The sequence below is a fragment of the Macaca fascicularis genome, chromosome 7 (assembly GCF_037993035.2).
Source record: "Macaca fascicularis isolate 582-1 chromosome 7, T2T-MFA8v1.1".
Lineage (NCBI taxonomy): Eukaryota > Metazoa > Chordata > Mammalia > Primates > Cercopithecidae > Macaca > Macaca fascicularis.
Genome location: NC_088381.1, coordinates 76888757 through 76904919, shown reverse-complemented (window position 1 = coordinate 76904919; position 16163 = coordinate 76888757). Strand labels below are relative to the sequence as shown.

At 44.9% G+C, this 16163-nt stretch overlaps 1 protein-coding gene across 9 annotated transcripts in view; it reads right to left on the bottom strand.

Annotated features, from left to right (window-relative positions):
• Positions 1-16163, bottom strand: part of SLCO3A1 (solute carrier organic anion transporter family member 3A1) — a 318828-nt gene that overhangs the window by 13872 nt on the left and 288793 nt on the right. For 4 of the 9 annotated variants that reach the window (XR_010588295.2, XM_065548475.2, XM_005560548.5 and 1 more), the window contains exons 8-9: positions 12833-13008; positions 7555-7619 (exon numbers count right to left, since the gene is read on the bottom strand). Coding sequence is in view for 6 of the 9 variants with exons in the window: in XM_065548475.2 (XP_065404547.1) it covers positions 7555-7619; positions 12833-13008 (241 nt within the window). In the remaining 3 variants the exon portion in view is untranslated. The remainder of the gene's footprint in view (positions 1-7554; positions 7620-12832; positions 13009-16163) is intronic. The other 5 variants (XR_010588296.2, XM_005560549.5, XM_045396004.3 and 2 more) reach the window with 2 other exon arrangements.

Genomic DNA, 16163 nt, shown 5'->3' with positions numbered 1-16163 from the left:
AAGTGTGCAGAGGGTGAAACACACAGGGAGTTTGATCTTTGCAAAGCAGGCAGCCCTTCCTTCTCTGGGGTTGCTAATACATAGAGAACGCTGGGAGACTTATTTTGTAAACAAACTCCGTATTTCGCTGGACACCTGAGGCAGTAATGGCAGGTACTGTGCTTGTCAGCAGGAAGAGACACGAATTTGTCATCGTTGTAGGCTTTGGTCAGACAGGGAGTTCATATCTGGAGTTTTGGTGACGGGGAGGAAATGCAAATTTATGAACCAGAGACAGCTGATTTTGAATTCTAATTCTGCCACTTGGGAACTGTGTGATTCACACAACTTTAGTGAATCTCAGTTTCGCTGTTTATACAATGGGCACAATCATACCTTCAGGCAGAGCTTTTGTAAGAATCAATGGGACGCCATTTGAGAAAGCTCTCACAGGGTGGGCGCTCCAAAAATCTGCTTCCTTTGCTGCTGCTTGGCTTTTGTCCTGAACTCTTTCAGGTAAATGAAAATCCGTCCTCTCTTAAGTTCACCACCTCTAGAGAAAGAGTTGCAGAAAACCTTTCAAGCTGTGATTCAGTGAATAACCTCCACTGGCAAGAATTCTCCACATCTACTCCGGAGGCCAAGGCAGGAGAATCGCCTGAACCCAGGAGGCGGAGGTTGCAGTGAGCCAAGATCACACCACTGCACTCCAGCCTGGGTGACAGACTGAGACTCCATCTCAAAAAAAAAAAATAAATAAAATAAAATAAAATAAAAAAATCTCCACATCATAAGTCAGTTTTGGAGGATAATCAGGTGCATCTAGAAGGGAGGCCAAGGGGGGCCAGGTGTACGTCAGCGTCCCTCTGGTTTTGAGCACCTTCACTCTGTGGATTCCTTAGTTACAAGGGAGCTTGATGATGGTGGTGTATCTTTAGTAACTGTGTCTTCTGAAGGAATGCTCTCTTCCCTAAAGCCTGCAAGAGCAGTTCTCTCTCTTTTTATATCTTCTCTTCTCCCTAAATCCTCTAGGCAGGAACTTGTGGATGAAGCAGGTGTTAATAGGGAACCCACCGTGTGCTGAGGAGGGTATGTGCAGGCTCAATGCTGTTCCCTGCTATTACAGGGAATATTAAAAGGACTAAATCTATTACACTCTGGCTTAAATTGCAGCTGTATATATTTCAATGCATAAATTGCTGCACTGTTTAAGAACAGTCTCTGTTTTTCTGAAATCTATTAACAGAGATTAAACCTCAGGGCCTTATATCTTGGCTATTTAACTTATTCTCTTAGTTGAAAAGGCTAGGCCTATTTATATTCCTTAGTCTAAACTTAAAAGGTGAACTGAAAGGCTTTTGTGAGAAAAATAAGTTCAAATTCTTTTATGGGACAAAATGGAAGCTGAAAATTATGGCCATTTACATTTAAAAAGATATCTGTTTCTCTCCGGCTTACCTGCCAAGACTTGAATTCACCATGGAATCTCTATTCAACCTGCTGGAATTACTGTTATGTCCAGCACCAGCTAGAAAGGGAGATGCTGAAAAGTGTATTCTCCTGGAAGCATTAATGAGTTCTCTGCTTCAGCAATGTCAAGAAAGAATCTGGGCTGTTTTCCAGTGACACCTGACTTTTACTTTTCTTAAACTGGAGAGTCTGGAGCAGCTACTACGTTCTCCTTTCATTCCTGGACCCCTTGTTAAAGTTGCTAAAGCCCAGAGAGCTTAAATAATCTGCCACATGGTCAGGAAAGGCAGAGCTAGGCTCAAGAGCAGGTGTGACTGACTGTAGAGGGCCCATGGTAAATACTGGAGGTCACCTCAGCGCAGGTAAGGGAGACAGATCATGGGGGGTGCAGGTACATTAGGAGGTGAGGTACACTGCTGACACAGCCAGGGCACATGGCTGGCACCTAACATATGTTCGCCAAATGAACAATTAAAAGCATAGGCAAGTGGAAGGGGTCTTCCACGCATCACACCGCCATATCTCACTCCCTCTCATCTCTCACCTGGGGCCCCTGGGCATGCTGTGCTTACTTCTTCCAAAGCAGCATTTAACACGTTCATTTCTCCACTTGCCTATAAACTTCGTCATATGCAAGACGATGCTCACAGCAGGAACTCAACAAATGTCTGACAAGCCACATCAGGAGTGTCTAGGATGTACTTTTCTAGAGTAATTCACAGATCACCCCAGACCAAGGACGGTCTGCTCAGGAATGACCCCTGCCTACAGAAAAGTACCCCGAGGGCCTTCCCCTGCTTTTGGCCAGGCAGACACACTGGAAAATTAAGACGTGGGGTTAGTGTGTGGAGAGTTTGTGGTGGTATTGTGGAAGCTAAGCCTATTCCTAACGATACCCCGAGACACTTGATCTATTGTATCTCTTATTCTATTAAAGGCTTCTCCATAGCCCCAGTCCCAGGGGCTCCAAACCTCAGCCTCATCTTGAGCTTTGTTGCTTCTCTTTCACTTTTACTTAGGTCAGTTGGGTTGGGGGGCCTCAATAGATGCTGCCTCACTATGTGGCTCTGTCTTTGCCTTTCAACCCCACTGCTTCGCTGGAGGTCAGCTTCTCACTTCAATGCTTTTGGTGGGTTATCCTGCATCCTGCTAAACCTCATGCCCTGCTCACCGGTTGCTCTACCTAAAGCAGAATTCTGAATGTATATTCACTCTCCCATCTGAAGCCCCCATTTGCTCCACACTGGCAACTACTCAGCCAAGTATAATTTCTCCCCTTGAAAATCAAGGCCCTCTATAACTCTTCTAACCCCACACCTTCCCCACACTTGCTTCGTTCTCCTACTGGAGCCACCAGGGGCAGGATATTAGCACTTACTTATCTGTACACCCCAAGCAGCCCCTAGACAGCACCTTGGATGTGGAAGAGTCTCCATGCATATTTGTTTCCACTAATTTAATTTGGTGTAACACGCTGGCAAGCAGTAGGCCCCAGGAACAAGATTCTAGACCAACTCAGGAGCAGAGAGTTTGCCCACAGCCCGGCGAGAAAAGGAGCAGCCAAGACAACTGTAGAAGAATAAAGAAGGATGGACTCAATTATACCAGGAATTCTGCTATGAGTAGATTGTTCAGTTTACTCTGAATTCACTGACCCTTCTCCAGCTCAGTGTCTTCCTCCCCTACTCAACATAAACTTGTCCGTGTGAACCTTTCATTAACTCACTCGCAACATGCAGGCTGTTGACCCCTGTTCCTCTCTGGCCAGCAACACCCTGGGCTTTGTCATTGGTCAGAACTGCTCCACTTCCATAATCTCGAAGTCAGACAATAAGGCTTTGGCCACAGCCTCCAGTTCTCTTTTGCCATTATTTATTACAACTAGTTTTTACAATTCCTGTATCTTTGTCCTCTCTCCTTTCTCCCATCTCAGCCCTACTTTGATCATCATCCTCAGCTTCTTTGCTCCACTCTCCTGCCATACTTCTGCTTCTATTCCAGGGTGCTGGGGCCACTCCCAGTGCCCCACTGACCAGTGCCTCTGCAGGCCCTGCCCTGGCCCTTTCTACCAACTCCTTGCCGTTGGCGTGTAAAGCAACAATCTCACGTTTATTTCTAGCTCACATTTTAATCTCACATTCATTTCTAGCTCCTGCCCTATTCACGTACACCCAAGTGTCTGGAAAGAGGGTCTTCCCGTGCCCCATCCCACTTCCTCACTCTGATCCATGAGGGTGGTGCATCAAAGATGGCCCCCTCATTGTCCAGTATGGCAGACACTGGCCACATCTGGCTACTTATGTGACAATGAATAAAAATAAGTAGGCTATAGAAGCCACATTTCAAGTGTGCAACAGTACCTGTGGTACAGACAGAGAACATTTCCATCATCACAGAACGCTCCATTGGACAGCGCTGGTCTACGCCACTCCCAACTTGCTCCACATCCTTTCTTCCTGTCTCATAAATAATTCCTCTGCTCACCACATGACCCAAGTCTTTCTTAGGAGTGGGCACTGTGGGTGCCCCTTCCAGTCCGTATGCTTCCACTCAGAGAATAATACAGTTTCCTCCTTTCATTTCTCAACCCTACCCTCTCCCCATCCTGCGAGCACCATCTCAACACGAGACTCCGTCATTCACTTCATTACACAGCAACTTCTTCAGCCATGTTCTCATTCTCCACACGGCAGACAAGCCCTTTCTAAAATACACAATGGATCCTGTGTATTTTAATATACAATACCTCTCTGGTTAAAGCCCATCAACAACTTTCATTTGCCTCCTGGGTTCAAGGGATTCTTCTGCCTCAGCCTCCTGAGATAAAGGTCAAATGCAGCAACAGGGCAGAAGCCCTTCCTGACCAAGTCCCTCATCCACTACCCTCTCCAGCTCCATCTTCTGCTGTCCCCCTTTTTCCCCCAGTCTGGGCCTTCTGCAGCCCCCAAACATGCTAGGACCTTTGTTCATTCCCAGGCTTTGACCCCTTAAGTCCTTCTCCCTGCTCATCTGTATGACTCTTACTCCTCCAGGGCTGAGCATAGACATCACATCCTGTCCAAACCCACTGCTCCCATCCCGAGGCAAGATTAGGAGTCCCTTCTACATATTCCTGTTACACCTGTGCCAACTTGAATCTTGTCACACTAACCTGTGATGTCCCCATTGTATCCTCATTACCCTTGCTAGGCCAGCACAAAAGTTGAGAATGCCACAGGATCTGATGTCTTTGCCGGCCTTTCATTAACAATAATGGTGGTTAATCTTACTGGGTCCTGCAAGAAAGGGAATTAGGCCAAATGCTAAGACTTCTTCGATGAGCTGCTTTTAATTAAAAGATGAAGCTGTGTCCTAGTCTTCTAGAGCAGGGTTTTCCACTCTTTAATTTGAGACTCATAATGGGCAATAAAATCAATAGAGTGGGTCATGACCAACTTTTTTAAAAGCATGTAATAGACTAGAATAGAAAATGTCAGAATGTGTCATACCTATTAGAGTGAGTATTTTTTCATGATTTTTTTTGGTTTCAGCTGTATCTAGCCATAGGCATGTGTGTACTGGGCCATAATGCAAAACTTGTCATCTCTTGCTCTAGATTACACTTGCAGAAGTTGAAAAACAGTATTCTAGGTAATACCTGGTTGATTATTCCTGGGGCAGACGTACAGATAGTGAAACTGCTTTACAGCAGTGTATGATGATTTTAACAGTATCATATGCCTCATAATGTTCACTTTCACTTTCAACTGTCCTGTAATTTTCATTAACTTTTCAGAAATAGCTTGCAAATTGTTTTTCATCTTGTGCTATCAAAAAAATGTTTTGCCAGTTGTGTTGAGTCCTTAGTATCTGTCTAGAGGTGCAGAGATCTCCACAGCAACTCCACAGATTAGAAGGCTGGGCTCTTAGCTTCCCTGGCCAGCCCCAGAGGACTCATAAGGGCAGAGCTGAGGTCACTTACCTGGGGATGGTTCATGGCTTAGAACACAATAGGTTTTCACAATAGGTTGTCAATAAACATTAGCTTCTTGAACAAATGCATATGTGGAATGGCTTTACCATTTGCAGAAATAAGGGTCCCAATGTGCCAGTTTATATTACACATCCACCTATCGATCCACCCCACACTGCCTTGAGAGTAGGGGTGTAATGATGTATGCAGATTGCACCCTCCCACTGATAGGAAAAAATCAGCACGATCATAACTCTGCCTTGGTATTTCTGCATGCTACTACAGCTTCCCAGGAAGGCCCAAATGCTTTACTTTGAATTAGCGCTGAACTTGTTTTAATTGGGGCATCTTCACACCTACAGCACTTCTATTTTCCATGACTTAGACATAAGACAATGCCATTTGAGTTCACATGTATATACCAAGAAACATGGATTGTTAGTGGTTGAGAGTATTCTGAGGTCTTCTACCAGGCACAGAGGGAATGATCACAGATTGATGGAAAGGTTTTTGCTATAGACAGAGAAGGGAGGTGAGGAGAGACATATGCTATGTATTTGCCGTTCCCCAGGGAGGACCTTAATGGATCTAAAGGTTAATATTTTGCTTTCATATATCGATATATAAAAATCTTATAAAGTAACAGACATTTTGTTCAAAACTTTAAAACAAATTTAGAAAATATAACCTTATTACTCAAAGATAATAGCTGATATATTTTTTAATATCTTTTGCAATATTTTCCTATTTTATTACATTACAGACCTCTTTTTTTTCCCTTCCACATATCACATGCCCTTTCTAAGTCTATATTTTTCTTTCCAGAATTTTAAAGGGGAACATAAATCCTACTGCGATTATAGACCATAACTAATTTAACTAATTGCCTACTGTTGGGCTTTTGGGTTGCTGCCAATTTTCCACTTTCACAAACATTTCTATAGCTAGGTATTTGTGCTTATCCACAATTATATACTTGCAATGAGGAATTTTATTTCTACTCTAAAAATACAGGTCATGGTTGTTTTCCTTTCTACATTCAGATGCCATTTAAAGCCCACTGGGGAAGGTGACTGTCCTATTATTCAAGGAAAAAAGTTATCTTGATTTTGGCCTTAACAAAAGAATGCTCATAAAGCAACAGTATGGTATGGCAAGAGAAAGGCAGGCATAGCTGGGAACCAGGCCCAGCTTTAGCCCAGCCATGCACAGGAAGGACCGTGGGTGAACCATGGACTATCTCATCTTCCTTTTGCCTATCTTAAAAATGAGAGGGTTAGGCCGGGCGCGGACGCTCAAGCCTGTAATCCCAGCACTTTGGGAGGCCGAGACGGGCGGATCACGAGGTCAGGAGATCGAGACCATCCTGGCTAACACGGTGAAACCCTGTCTCTACTAAAAAAAAAAAAAAAAAAAAAAAAAAAAAAAAAAAAAAAAAAAAAAACTAGCCGGGCGAGGTGGTGGGCGCCTGTAGTCCCAGCTACTCGGGAGGCTGAGGCAGGAGAATGGCGTGAACCCAGGAGGCGGAGCTTGCAGTGAGCTGAGATCTGGCCACTGCACTCCAGCCTGGGCAATAGAGCGAGACTCCATCTCAAAAAAAAAAAAAAAAAAAAATTAGAGGGTTAGACTTTATTCCTTCTTCCCATACCAAATCTTGAAACGTGGGCCCTATAGCATGAAGGTCACATTTGCCCCATCCCAGAAATTCACGGTAAACAAACTCAGTTTGGAAAAATTTAAAGGATGCGAAGTTTCCATTTTCAAGGCATTGTGAGAACGCCTCTCTCTCCCAGCTGGCGGCCCCATAAATGAAGCATTTCACAAGCTGCTCATGGCTTGCTTAATGAAGATGCCAAATTACACCACCAGATTTTTTTTCCCCTTTGGTGCCATCACTTTTCCTCCTTATGCCAATGAGAATTCAGGGTGGCATGAAGATAAGAGTTGGTATAAATGAGAACTTTGTGATATACAGGCAGTGTCTGAGTTTATCTCTGACTCAAATTTTGAGACTTAACATTTCTTATTTACTAATAATTAAACTTCAAAGAAAAAAGAGACAGACCTAAGAAATGGGATAATTTCACTGATATTTACTCACCTAGTAATAAGCATCCAATTCATTATTGAGGAAATAAAGAGATAATACATACCCAACAAACGAAGGAGGAGAAAAAGAACTCCCAAAGCGTAAGACTTGAGTTCAGGGCTGACTGTCCTACGTGCAAAGAGATGAAGAGAAAAAGAAAAAAAAAAAACAAAACAGATTCTTATCACTCTCCTGTAATTAACAGACCCCAGAGTCATTTGCTGCTGTCCATCAGAGCTCTTCTTTAGAAAATTACTAATAGTGCCTTTTTTTTGTCCCTGCCTAAAGTCTGAAAAATAACTGCAACTGTGGTGCCAAGATAAGTTTAGGAATTTAACAGTGTTCTTTAATAACTGGAGCTAACCTTGTCATTTGAAGGACAGAATGCAAATGTGGTCATAAAGCCTACATTTAAAGACATGTTGGTTTTGCTGAGATCAGGAAGCATCTTAAGTTGGTGGGGTACATGTATTGGGGGGGGGAAAACATCAACTGAGAAAATAATTCCCCGTATGCTTCACAAACAGGCTGAAACCATGAGCACCTTTACCATTCTCTAGTCACTTTGTGAAATCCACCAGGTTAGCATGGTTGGACACCCTGGATGGACCAATTGGGAAATAATCCACTTAGCATGTTTCAGCACTGTGATGGTTCATATTGGGTGTCAACTTGATTGAAGGATGTAAAGTATTGATCCTGGGTGTGTTGGTGAGGGTGTTGCCACAGGAGATTAACATTTGAGTCAGTGGGCTGGGAAAAGTAGACCCAGCCTCAATCTGGGAAGGCACTGTCTAATCAGCTGCCAGCACAGCTAGAATATAAAGCAGGCAGAAAAACATGAAAATACCAGATGGGCCTAGCCTTCCAACCTACATCTTTCTCCCGTGCTGGACCGTTCCTGCCCTCAAACATTGGACTCCTAGTTCTTCAGTTTGGGACCCAGACTGGCTTTCCTTGCTCCTCAGCTGGCCGATGACCTATTGTGGGATGTTGTTGATCATGTGAGTTAATAATAAACATATATCCACATATATCTATATCTCCTATTCTGTCCCTCTAGAAAACCCTAATACAAGCACCTTTTAAATTGGAAAGGTACCTTCATATAATTACAGTTGTTTCAAAGTGATCCAATCTCCCTGGCCTTGGTTTCCTCAGAACAGTCCCTTAGAATGGTCTTCTATATATTTTCTAGAGCATTTCCAGAGTGTAACATTTTCTGGGATGGGAGAGTAGAAAGAAGTTTGGAAACATTGACCAATTTCAGATAGATGGGTCCACATAGCTGATAACACAGTCTCCTTTGTAATACCTCTTACTCTTGCAACTGGTATTTCTTCAATGCTTGTTTTCTGTCCTGAGGCCAAAGACTATTTGTGTCTTGTTTATCATCATGACCTCAACCCTAGCACCATGTGTGGTGCCCAGCATGTGCTAAGTGACAGTGTAAGTGGGTGGGTGGGTAGCCCTTTCTTGGCTTGGTGGTGAAGGCATGTGAAGGGGAAGATAGCTGACTGACCACATGCATATGTGCTTCAGGTCATCCTGAGCACCAGTGGCAAAGAACCTTCCTCTTATCTGTTGCCATCATGAGTCCCCAGGGGAGAGGGGGAAGAAATCACACTTCTATGCTCCCTGGAAGGACCTGGCTAGGTGTAGAACCAGTCCAGTATGGCTGAGCCTTTAGAAACACCCAGGAGCATTTCAGTGTGACTGAGCGACCCATGAGATGCAAGGAGGGCCTAGAAATCAATTCCGTAGAAATAAACGTTAATAACAAAGTTACCAACAGGATATCCAGTACACAGGATATTAACCTAGTCCATACACTTGGCTAGAATAATATTCTTAAATGATCTCAGAGGTCATTCATCCAGCCATCCAATGATATCTATCCAATGAGCTACCACTTGGCTTGAGCCTCAGGTGGGCATGTCTTTGGTTTCTTGGCATGACAAACCCAGTGACAATCCAAAAAGGATGTGTCCTCCCCAAATTCACACATTAAAACTTAACCCCTAAGGTAATGGTGGGGCCTTTGAAAGATGATTATTAGGTCATGAAGACTCTTGCTTTTGTGAATACGACCAGTGCCCTTATAAAGGATGCCCCAGAGAATTACCTCACCCCTTCTAAGTGACGGTATGGCAGCAAGGCACATCTCTGAACCAGGAAGCCAGCCCTCACCAGACAGCACATCTGCTTGCACCTTGATCTTAAACGCCCCAGTTTCCAGAACTGAGAGAAATAAATGCCTGTTGTTTGCAAGCCACTGAGTCTAGGTATTTTGTTATAGCAGCCTGAATGGATGAAGACACTGGAGTTTTTACAATCTTTGCCCCCGTTTCTAAGATTTTCAGGGAAAACACATCTCTTCTCAATTAGAAAGAATACAGTACAGGTAAGTCAACCCAGGGCAGCAGGTCACGACTTTCATTAAGTGATGGGGACGTGACTCTGGCTGATTGAGTTAGACACCTGTAAAACGTTCATGATGAGTCCAGTGTCTCTGGACAGAAACACAGTCAGTACTCTTTAGAATGTGCACGTTACAAAATCCAAGTTCTTCAAAGCTATTATCAGTTCCATGGCTCCGGCTTTTGTACTTTCATTTGAAAGTATTGACTTGAAAGACACATAAATAGAGGCAAATTCTCCTTATCAAGAAAGCACGCTGGTATAATGAGTTAGAATATTTATCACCTGAAATTTGATTTCCTTTCAGCTATCATGTCACTAGGAACAAAGTGAGCAAGGTGCTAAGATCTCCCTTCATATCCTGTTGGGAAACTGGTTCCTATGAGAAGAATAATCCTTCTTGGCTTGAGTTATGAAGAAATGGAGGGCTCTGTGCGAACACTATTGAAAGCTCCGGACAACACTGGGGAGGGAGTCTTCGCTCTAAACATACTAGCTGGGTGACCTTGAGAACACCGCCTAATTACTCTCGGAGCCCAGTGTGGGACCTAAGAGGGGCTGAGCATCGGCTTTTAACCTTGCTTCCAGATGTTCTGAGCACTGTTGTTGGTGGGATGGTCCTGTTTGGCATGACGGTGGGTCCATTCTTCTGGGAGGGGGCAAGGGCTGGTGCACATCTGTGCTCTTGTGCCAGCCTGAGACATCTGTGATGGCAAATCAGACTAGGAAGGTGATGGAATAAAGCTGTGTCTTGGACCTCTCAACATGCACAATGCAGAGCGTGTGCTTCCAGCACAGCGTGGAGTTATAAGCCTAGGTCATTTAGGCCATCTGTTGCTGATTAATTTAGAGGGAATCAAATATTTCCAGCAAAGCTCCAAGAGCTGTTTATCAAGCTGAGATCTGGAAGTGATTAAGAATTTCAACAAACTTTCCATGTTTGGTAGTCACCACTAGTGAGTGTCTAGAGGCTGGGTTTTTGCAGAGGAGTCATGGGGCAAGCAAATAAGAGACTAGTCATTTTTCATGCTTCTCGGTGCCTTTAGTGTATGAATATCACAATATAACTTCACGAGAACGTCTAATAATGAAAAATAAACTACTCGTAAGGCAGCCACCTAAAACCTATACATGAGATCTGATGGGTTTTGTCCAAATGCATATTATACATAATCATCTTCTCTAAATAGTTTTAAATTCAGTAGTTCATTTCATAAACACTTTCACATTCTTAAGAATTTTCATTATTCCATGGAGCTGCAGTGCCATAGTTTAACTCACTATTCCAATTCAGGGTTTTCTGCTATTATAGTCAACGTTGTAATAAAAATCTGTCTGCATTGAGCTCTTTCTTTTTTTTTTTTCTTGTAGAGAAGTACTTTTTAAAGATAAATGGCAAGGGGCAGGGTTACTGAATAAAAGGGCCTGAATATTTTTATGGCTCTTGACTCACATTGCCATATTGCTTTTTTGAAAGGAGTGATAGCCTTTTCCCATGCCACCAGCAATTTGTGATTTTGTCAGTTTTGATACAGCCTTGTAAGCACTGGGTGTCAATTTTTAAAATTTATTTTTCAAACGTAGTAAGTATAAAATGGCAATTTGCTATTGTACCCTTAATGCTCTGCACATTCAAAAGGCCTTGCTAATGATGTTCTAGGTGACATTAGCACTTGTAAAAATCCTCTTCCTTGGAATTCATAACAAAGATGAGGAAATGTGGTGGCGAAGAGAGAAGCTAAATAAAATAGAGGTGAGGTGCATGGACACTGGGTACTTCCATGCGTTTCATTCCTACTTTTATTTCCAACCCTTGCTATTGAATCTGTTCACTTAGATAACTGCATTCCAAGAAGGCAAGTCTGTCTTTTTTTTTTTTTTTTTTTTTTTTTTTCCTGAGACAGAGTCTTACTCTGTCTCCCAGGCTGGAGTGCAGTGGCATGACCTCAGCTCACTGCAACTTCCACCTCCTGGGTTCAAGCAATTCTCCTGCCTCAGCCTCCCAAGTAGCTGGGATTACAGGCGTGTGCCATCACGAGGTTTCTCCTTGTTGGCCAGACTGGTCTCAAACCCCTGGGCTCAAGCGATCCTCCCACCTCAGCCTCCCAAAGTGCTGGGATTATAGGCGTGAGCCACCACGCCCAGCTGATGAGTCTTTGTGTAGTGGGCCTTCCCCTGATTCAGATGAACGGCATGTGTTAGTTCACTTCTGGGTTTCCAACGCAAATCTAGGTAACTCTGCAAATGATAAAAGTTACTCAGAATATTACTAATGGCTCATCTTTGAGGTATCTCATCTGTCCCCAGGACAGGTCCCCAGAGACAGGTAACAATAGAATTTTGGTTGGCTCTCTCCAACAACCTCTTTGTATAAGAATGGTCACTGCTCACCTGCCATGAGCCATGCTGCACACTAACCCGTCACATCTCTACTGAGTTTGCACACACATGGTCTCAGGTCTCAGTGGGTCCTGCTCCACTGCAGGAGGCAGGCAGGATGGGTCATATCACCCCCAGCTACAGATTCAGAAGCAAGTCTAGGGGGAAGTGCCCACGTTCATATGGCTAAGCAGTGGCAGGGTGGTGGGGGCTGGGCACTGATGCCATTTTCATTTTCCTCCAACAAGGCTGCGTCCTGTAAGGCTCGATGCAGGATCCTTTTCAAAATTGCCTGCAGGTCTGTTTCTGGGAGAACATGAAAGTGCTGTCTTCTCCCCCATGCCCTGCCTTCTTCTCTTGGTGGGAGGTCCCTATCAAACATAATTGATTCCCAGCAGCCTAGAGAAGCTGCGCTCCTTGCTGTGGCCCTAGCTCACCTGGCTCGAGAGATTCCTATGTTGTCTGAAGCTCCGGTCCCTGGGAGGCCTGCAGATGAACACTAGGTGGAAAGGAGGAGAGGTGGGGCTGTGCCAATGGCTTACCTGATGAGGATGATGACTGAGGGTGTCTGTGCCATGGCACCGATCAGGCTGCAGATACACATTACACAGAGGAAGGTGAGGAAGGCCTCTTGGCACCCAGGACTAGGGCATTTTCCAGGAACCACGGTCGCATTCTCAGCAGGGACGGTGGTGAGGCACGCACAGCCCGTGAGATTCTGAAAGGGAAGCGTTCAGCCCTTTTATCTGGGGGTATCTCCAGTTTCCAAAGGCAAATCCATCCATCAGCTGAAGCTGTCACAGCCTAATTACGCATTCTGTGGCATTCCATTAATTAGGCCTGAATAAGCGAGTTAGCTTTTTTAAGGAGGCTGCAAAACACACGCAAATAAAGGAATATTTACAGGGAGGAGAGCTGATTTCTCTGTCTCTTGTGTGTTTCATTTCCATTTTCAAGAATCCCTCAGTAAGCTGAACCATAGATAACTGTGTCCCCCCAATACAATTAGAGAGGAAATGGCGCTTCCACAATATGATAAAACATTGCCAAATTAACATCGTAATTACTTGCCAATTTGTCCTCTCTTTTATGCAGTTATAATTACACTGAAGTGTATTAAAAGAAGTAAATCAGGTAACCTGCATATTGTTGCTGGTTGAGTGCCCAACATGGCACTTGGAACAAAGGCTGCACGCTGTTACGCGTGAAGTCACTGCGTCTGCAAGGCCGGGTGAGGGACAGCTGATGGAAGTTTCTCTGGAGGCTGAGGAAGCAAAGGGGGCTAAGAGATGCAGAAGCTTGGAGTAGCTCGTGGGGAGCAGTGTTAAAACCCAACGAGATACATTTATTAATATATGATCAGAGAGAAGAAAGAAAAGCGACTGCATTTCATTTGATCTTCCGGGTGGATTCTAGCCCAGCTGCCTGTTCCAGGCAGGGTCCTCTCTCCCGCTCGCTCCAGGAATTTCTGATGGCAAAGGGAGGAGCAGGGACTGGGAGAGGCAGTGCCCAGTGCCAAGCCAATTAAGGTTCCATAATAATAGTGCAGAGGCTTTTAATGAATACAAAGTGAAAACAATCATAAATGATTCATTGCTTTTCCTTCCAGAACTGCTTGGCTTTCAGAGCACATGCCCAGGTAAATCCTCCTGAGGGTCAAACAAATCCCCTCTGGCTTTTACAGTTCTCCTCCTCTGGTCCTCCCCCTGTGCCCACAGAATATAGAGATACGGGTTTTCTGATCCCATTAAGCTATATGGGATGATTTCAGGGGTGTCTGAAAGTGTTCAGGGGTGTCTGAAAGTGGCCCAACAGGGCCAGTCTGTACAGCTGTGCCCCCAACAGGGGCTTTTATCCATGGGGAAGGAATGATGGGGGCAGGTGTATGCTGGGGCTCCACCCTTCCCCTCAGTGTCTGCCCAGAGCAGGCGCCTTTGTGAAAGTGGTTCAATTAGTGTACCTAGGCGCATTTATTGTAATTCCCAGAAGATCCTGAGGCCCCGCCCCTCCGTCCCTTTTCATGTACCTCTGCCTAGAGACTTTTTAGCTCTTTTCAAAACCCAGCTCAGATACTGCCTCCCTTCTCAGAACCTCACCTCACTGGGCACATCCCAGCCTCCTTCCAAGTCCCACAGGACCCTTTTCAAGGGTCACTCCACCCCTACTGCAGAGACCTTTACATGCCTCCTGGAGGAGACAAGAACCCTTTGGGACAAGACCTATGTCTTCTGCATTCTTTCCCAAGCATCTTTTCCTAGCACAGAGCTGAGACGTAGATGAAAGTAAGCATACAGCTTTAGAATGCACATGAGCACGAACCTTCCTCATTTTTATTAGGAAGCAAGACTTCTCCCCAGCTTTCACTGAAAATGCCACTCCTCCTCTCCCCAGGAGAGGAAACTGCCCACTCCTCCTCAGCATCACAGCCAAACTTTTCTAGCTATTTAGCTCACCACCTGCATTCCTCTTCTCCCACGCTCTCAGCTCACTCCGACTGGCTTCTGTTTCCACACACATGAATCCGGTGGTGCTAAGTTCTTCAGTGGGCTCCATATCCCAGGCCCACCATGCATTTCTCTCTTCCCGGAGCTCTCAGGAGCACAGGTCCCTTGCTGACTACTCATCATTCCCTTGTTTGGCTTCAAGGCTCCACTGTCCCTGTTTCCCTGGACCCCTCTGGTCACTCACTTTCCATCTTTGTTGCTGGTACCTTCTCCCCTTTCCCACCTGGTCTGGACTCTCTTCCTTTCTTCATCTGTACTCTTTCCCCAGCTCTCCTTCCTTCATTTTACCATCTCTGCATTGGATCATAGCCTTTCCAAATTTAATCTCTAGCCTGGATCCTTCCCAGATCGACTTGCTATATCCCTTCCTAAGACTCATGAGCATGGTGAGGCATCAAAACTGCCTCCAGGAACGAGTGCCTGTGGTGGATTCTATGGTTTCAGCGTAGCACTACTGTCCCACCTAAGGCTGGGAACTATCTCCCCCAAATTCCCTTTCCTGAAAGGATGGGGGCTGGACAGGAGGGAAACCTGGGACTCAGAAGGCAGGAGTTGTAGGAGACTAGCATATGCCACCTTGCAATATGCCTCTTTTACATAAAGAATATTTTGAGCTGATTATTTTGAGAAACCACAGACACAGGAAGCACCTCTGACAACAGAAGTTACCGTTGTGTAAGGAAAATTAAATTTACATTTACAAAGGAAATCTCCATTTGTAAGGGTGGTTCCTCTCTATACCAGAGAGAGGAATGACTCAATCCCTACAGACTATCATCAGTCTAGAAGACACTGACTTAAGTTTGCATAACAAATGTTACTCTTGTTTAAAGTGCTGTTTCTGGGCATCTCCTCATAACTGGCCTTCCCCACACCCTTCTTTCTCTGTTTCACTGGACCATGGTATTCAAGTCTGAAGTCAAAGCCACCTCTTTGAGATTCACTCATTTCTCTGGCTATCTCCTGTGTCTACATCATGTATATGTGTTTCTAAACCTTTGTTTTCCTCCTGTTAATCTGTCTTAGGTTACAGGGGTCTGTCCCAACTGGGAACTGTGAAGGATAAAGAGAAAATTATGTATTCCTCCTCTATAAAGTAAAGCTGAGGCCATTGCTCCCAGAAGGCCACAAGGTCAGGCATGAGGATGGACATACAGACATGCCCGGAACGTGCTAGTCTGTCCCAGCACTCCCCACTTTGCACCGCCTTCTTTTCTGCCTACCCTGCTGACCAGCGGCGGCGCCACGCCCACCTCTAGTGACCTGGCTGCAGCAGGCCATGTGGCTCCCCACATCCCAGAGTGCCCATCAGATCTCCTGAGCAGCCATGCAGCACAGCTTCCTGGGATGTTCCCCTGAGCTCTGACTC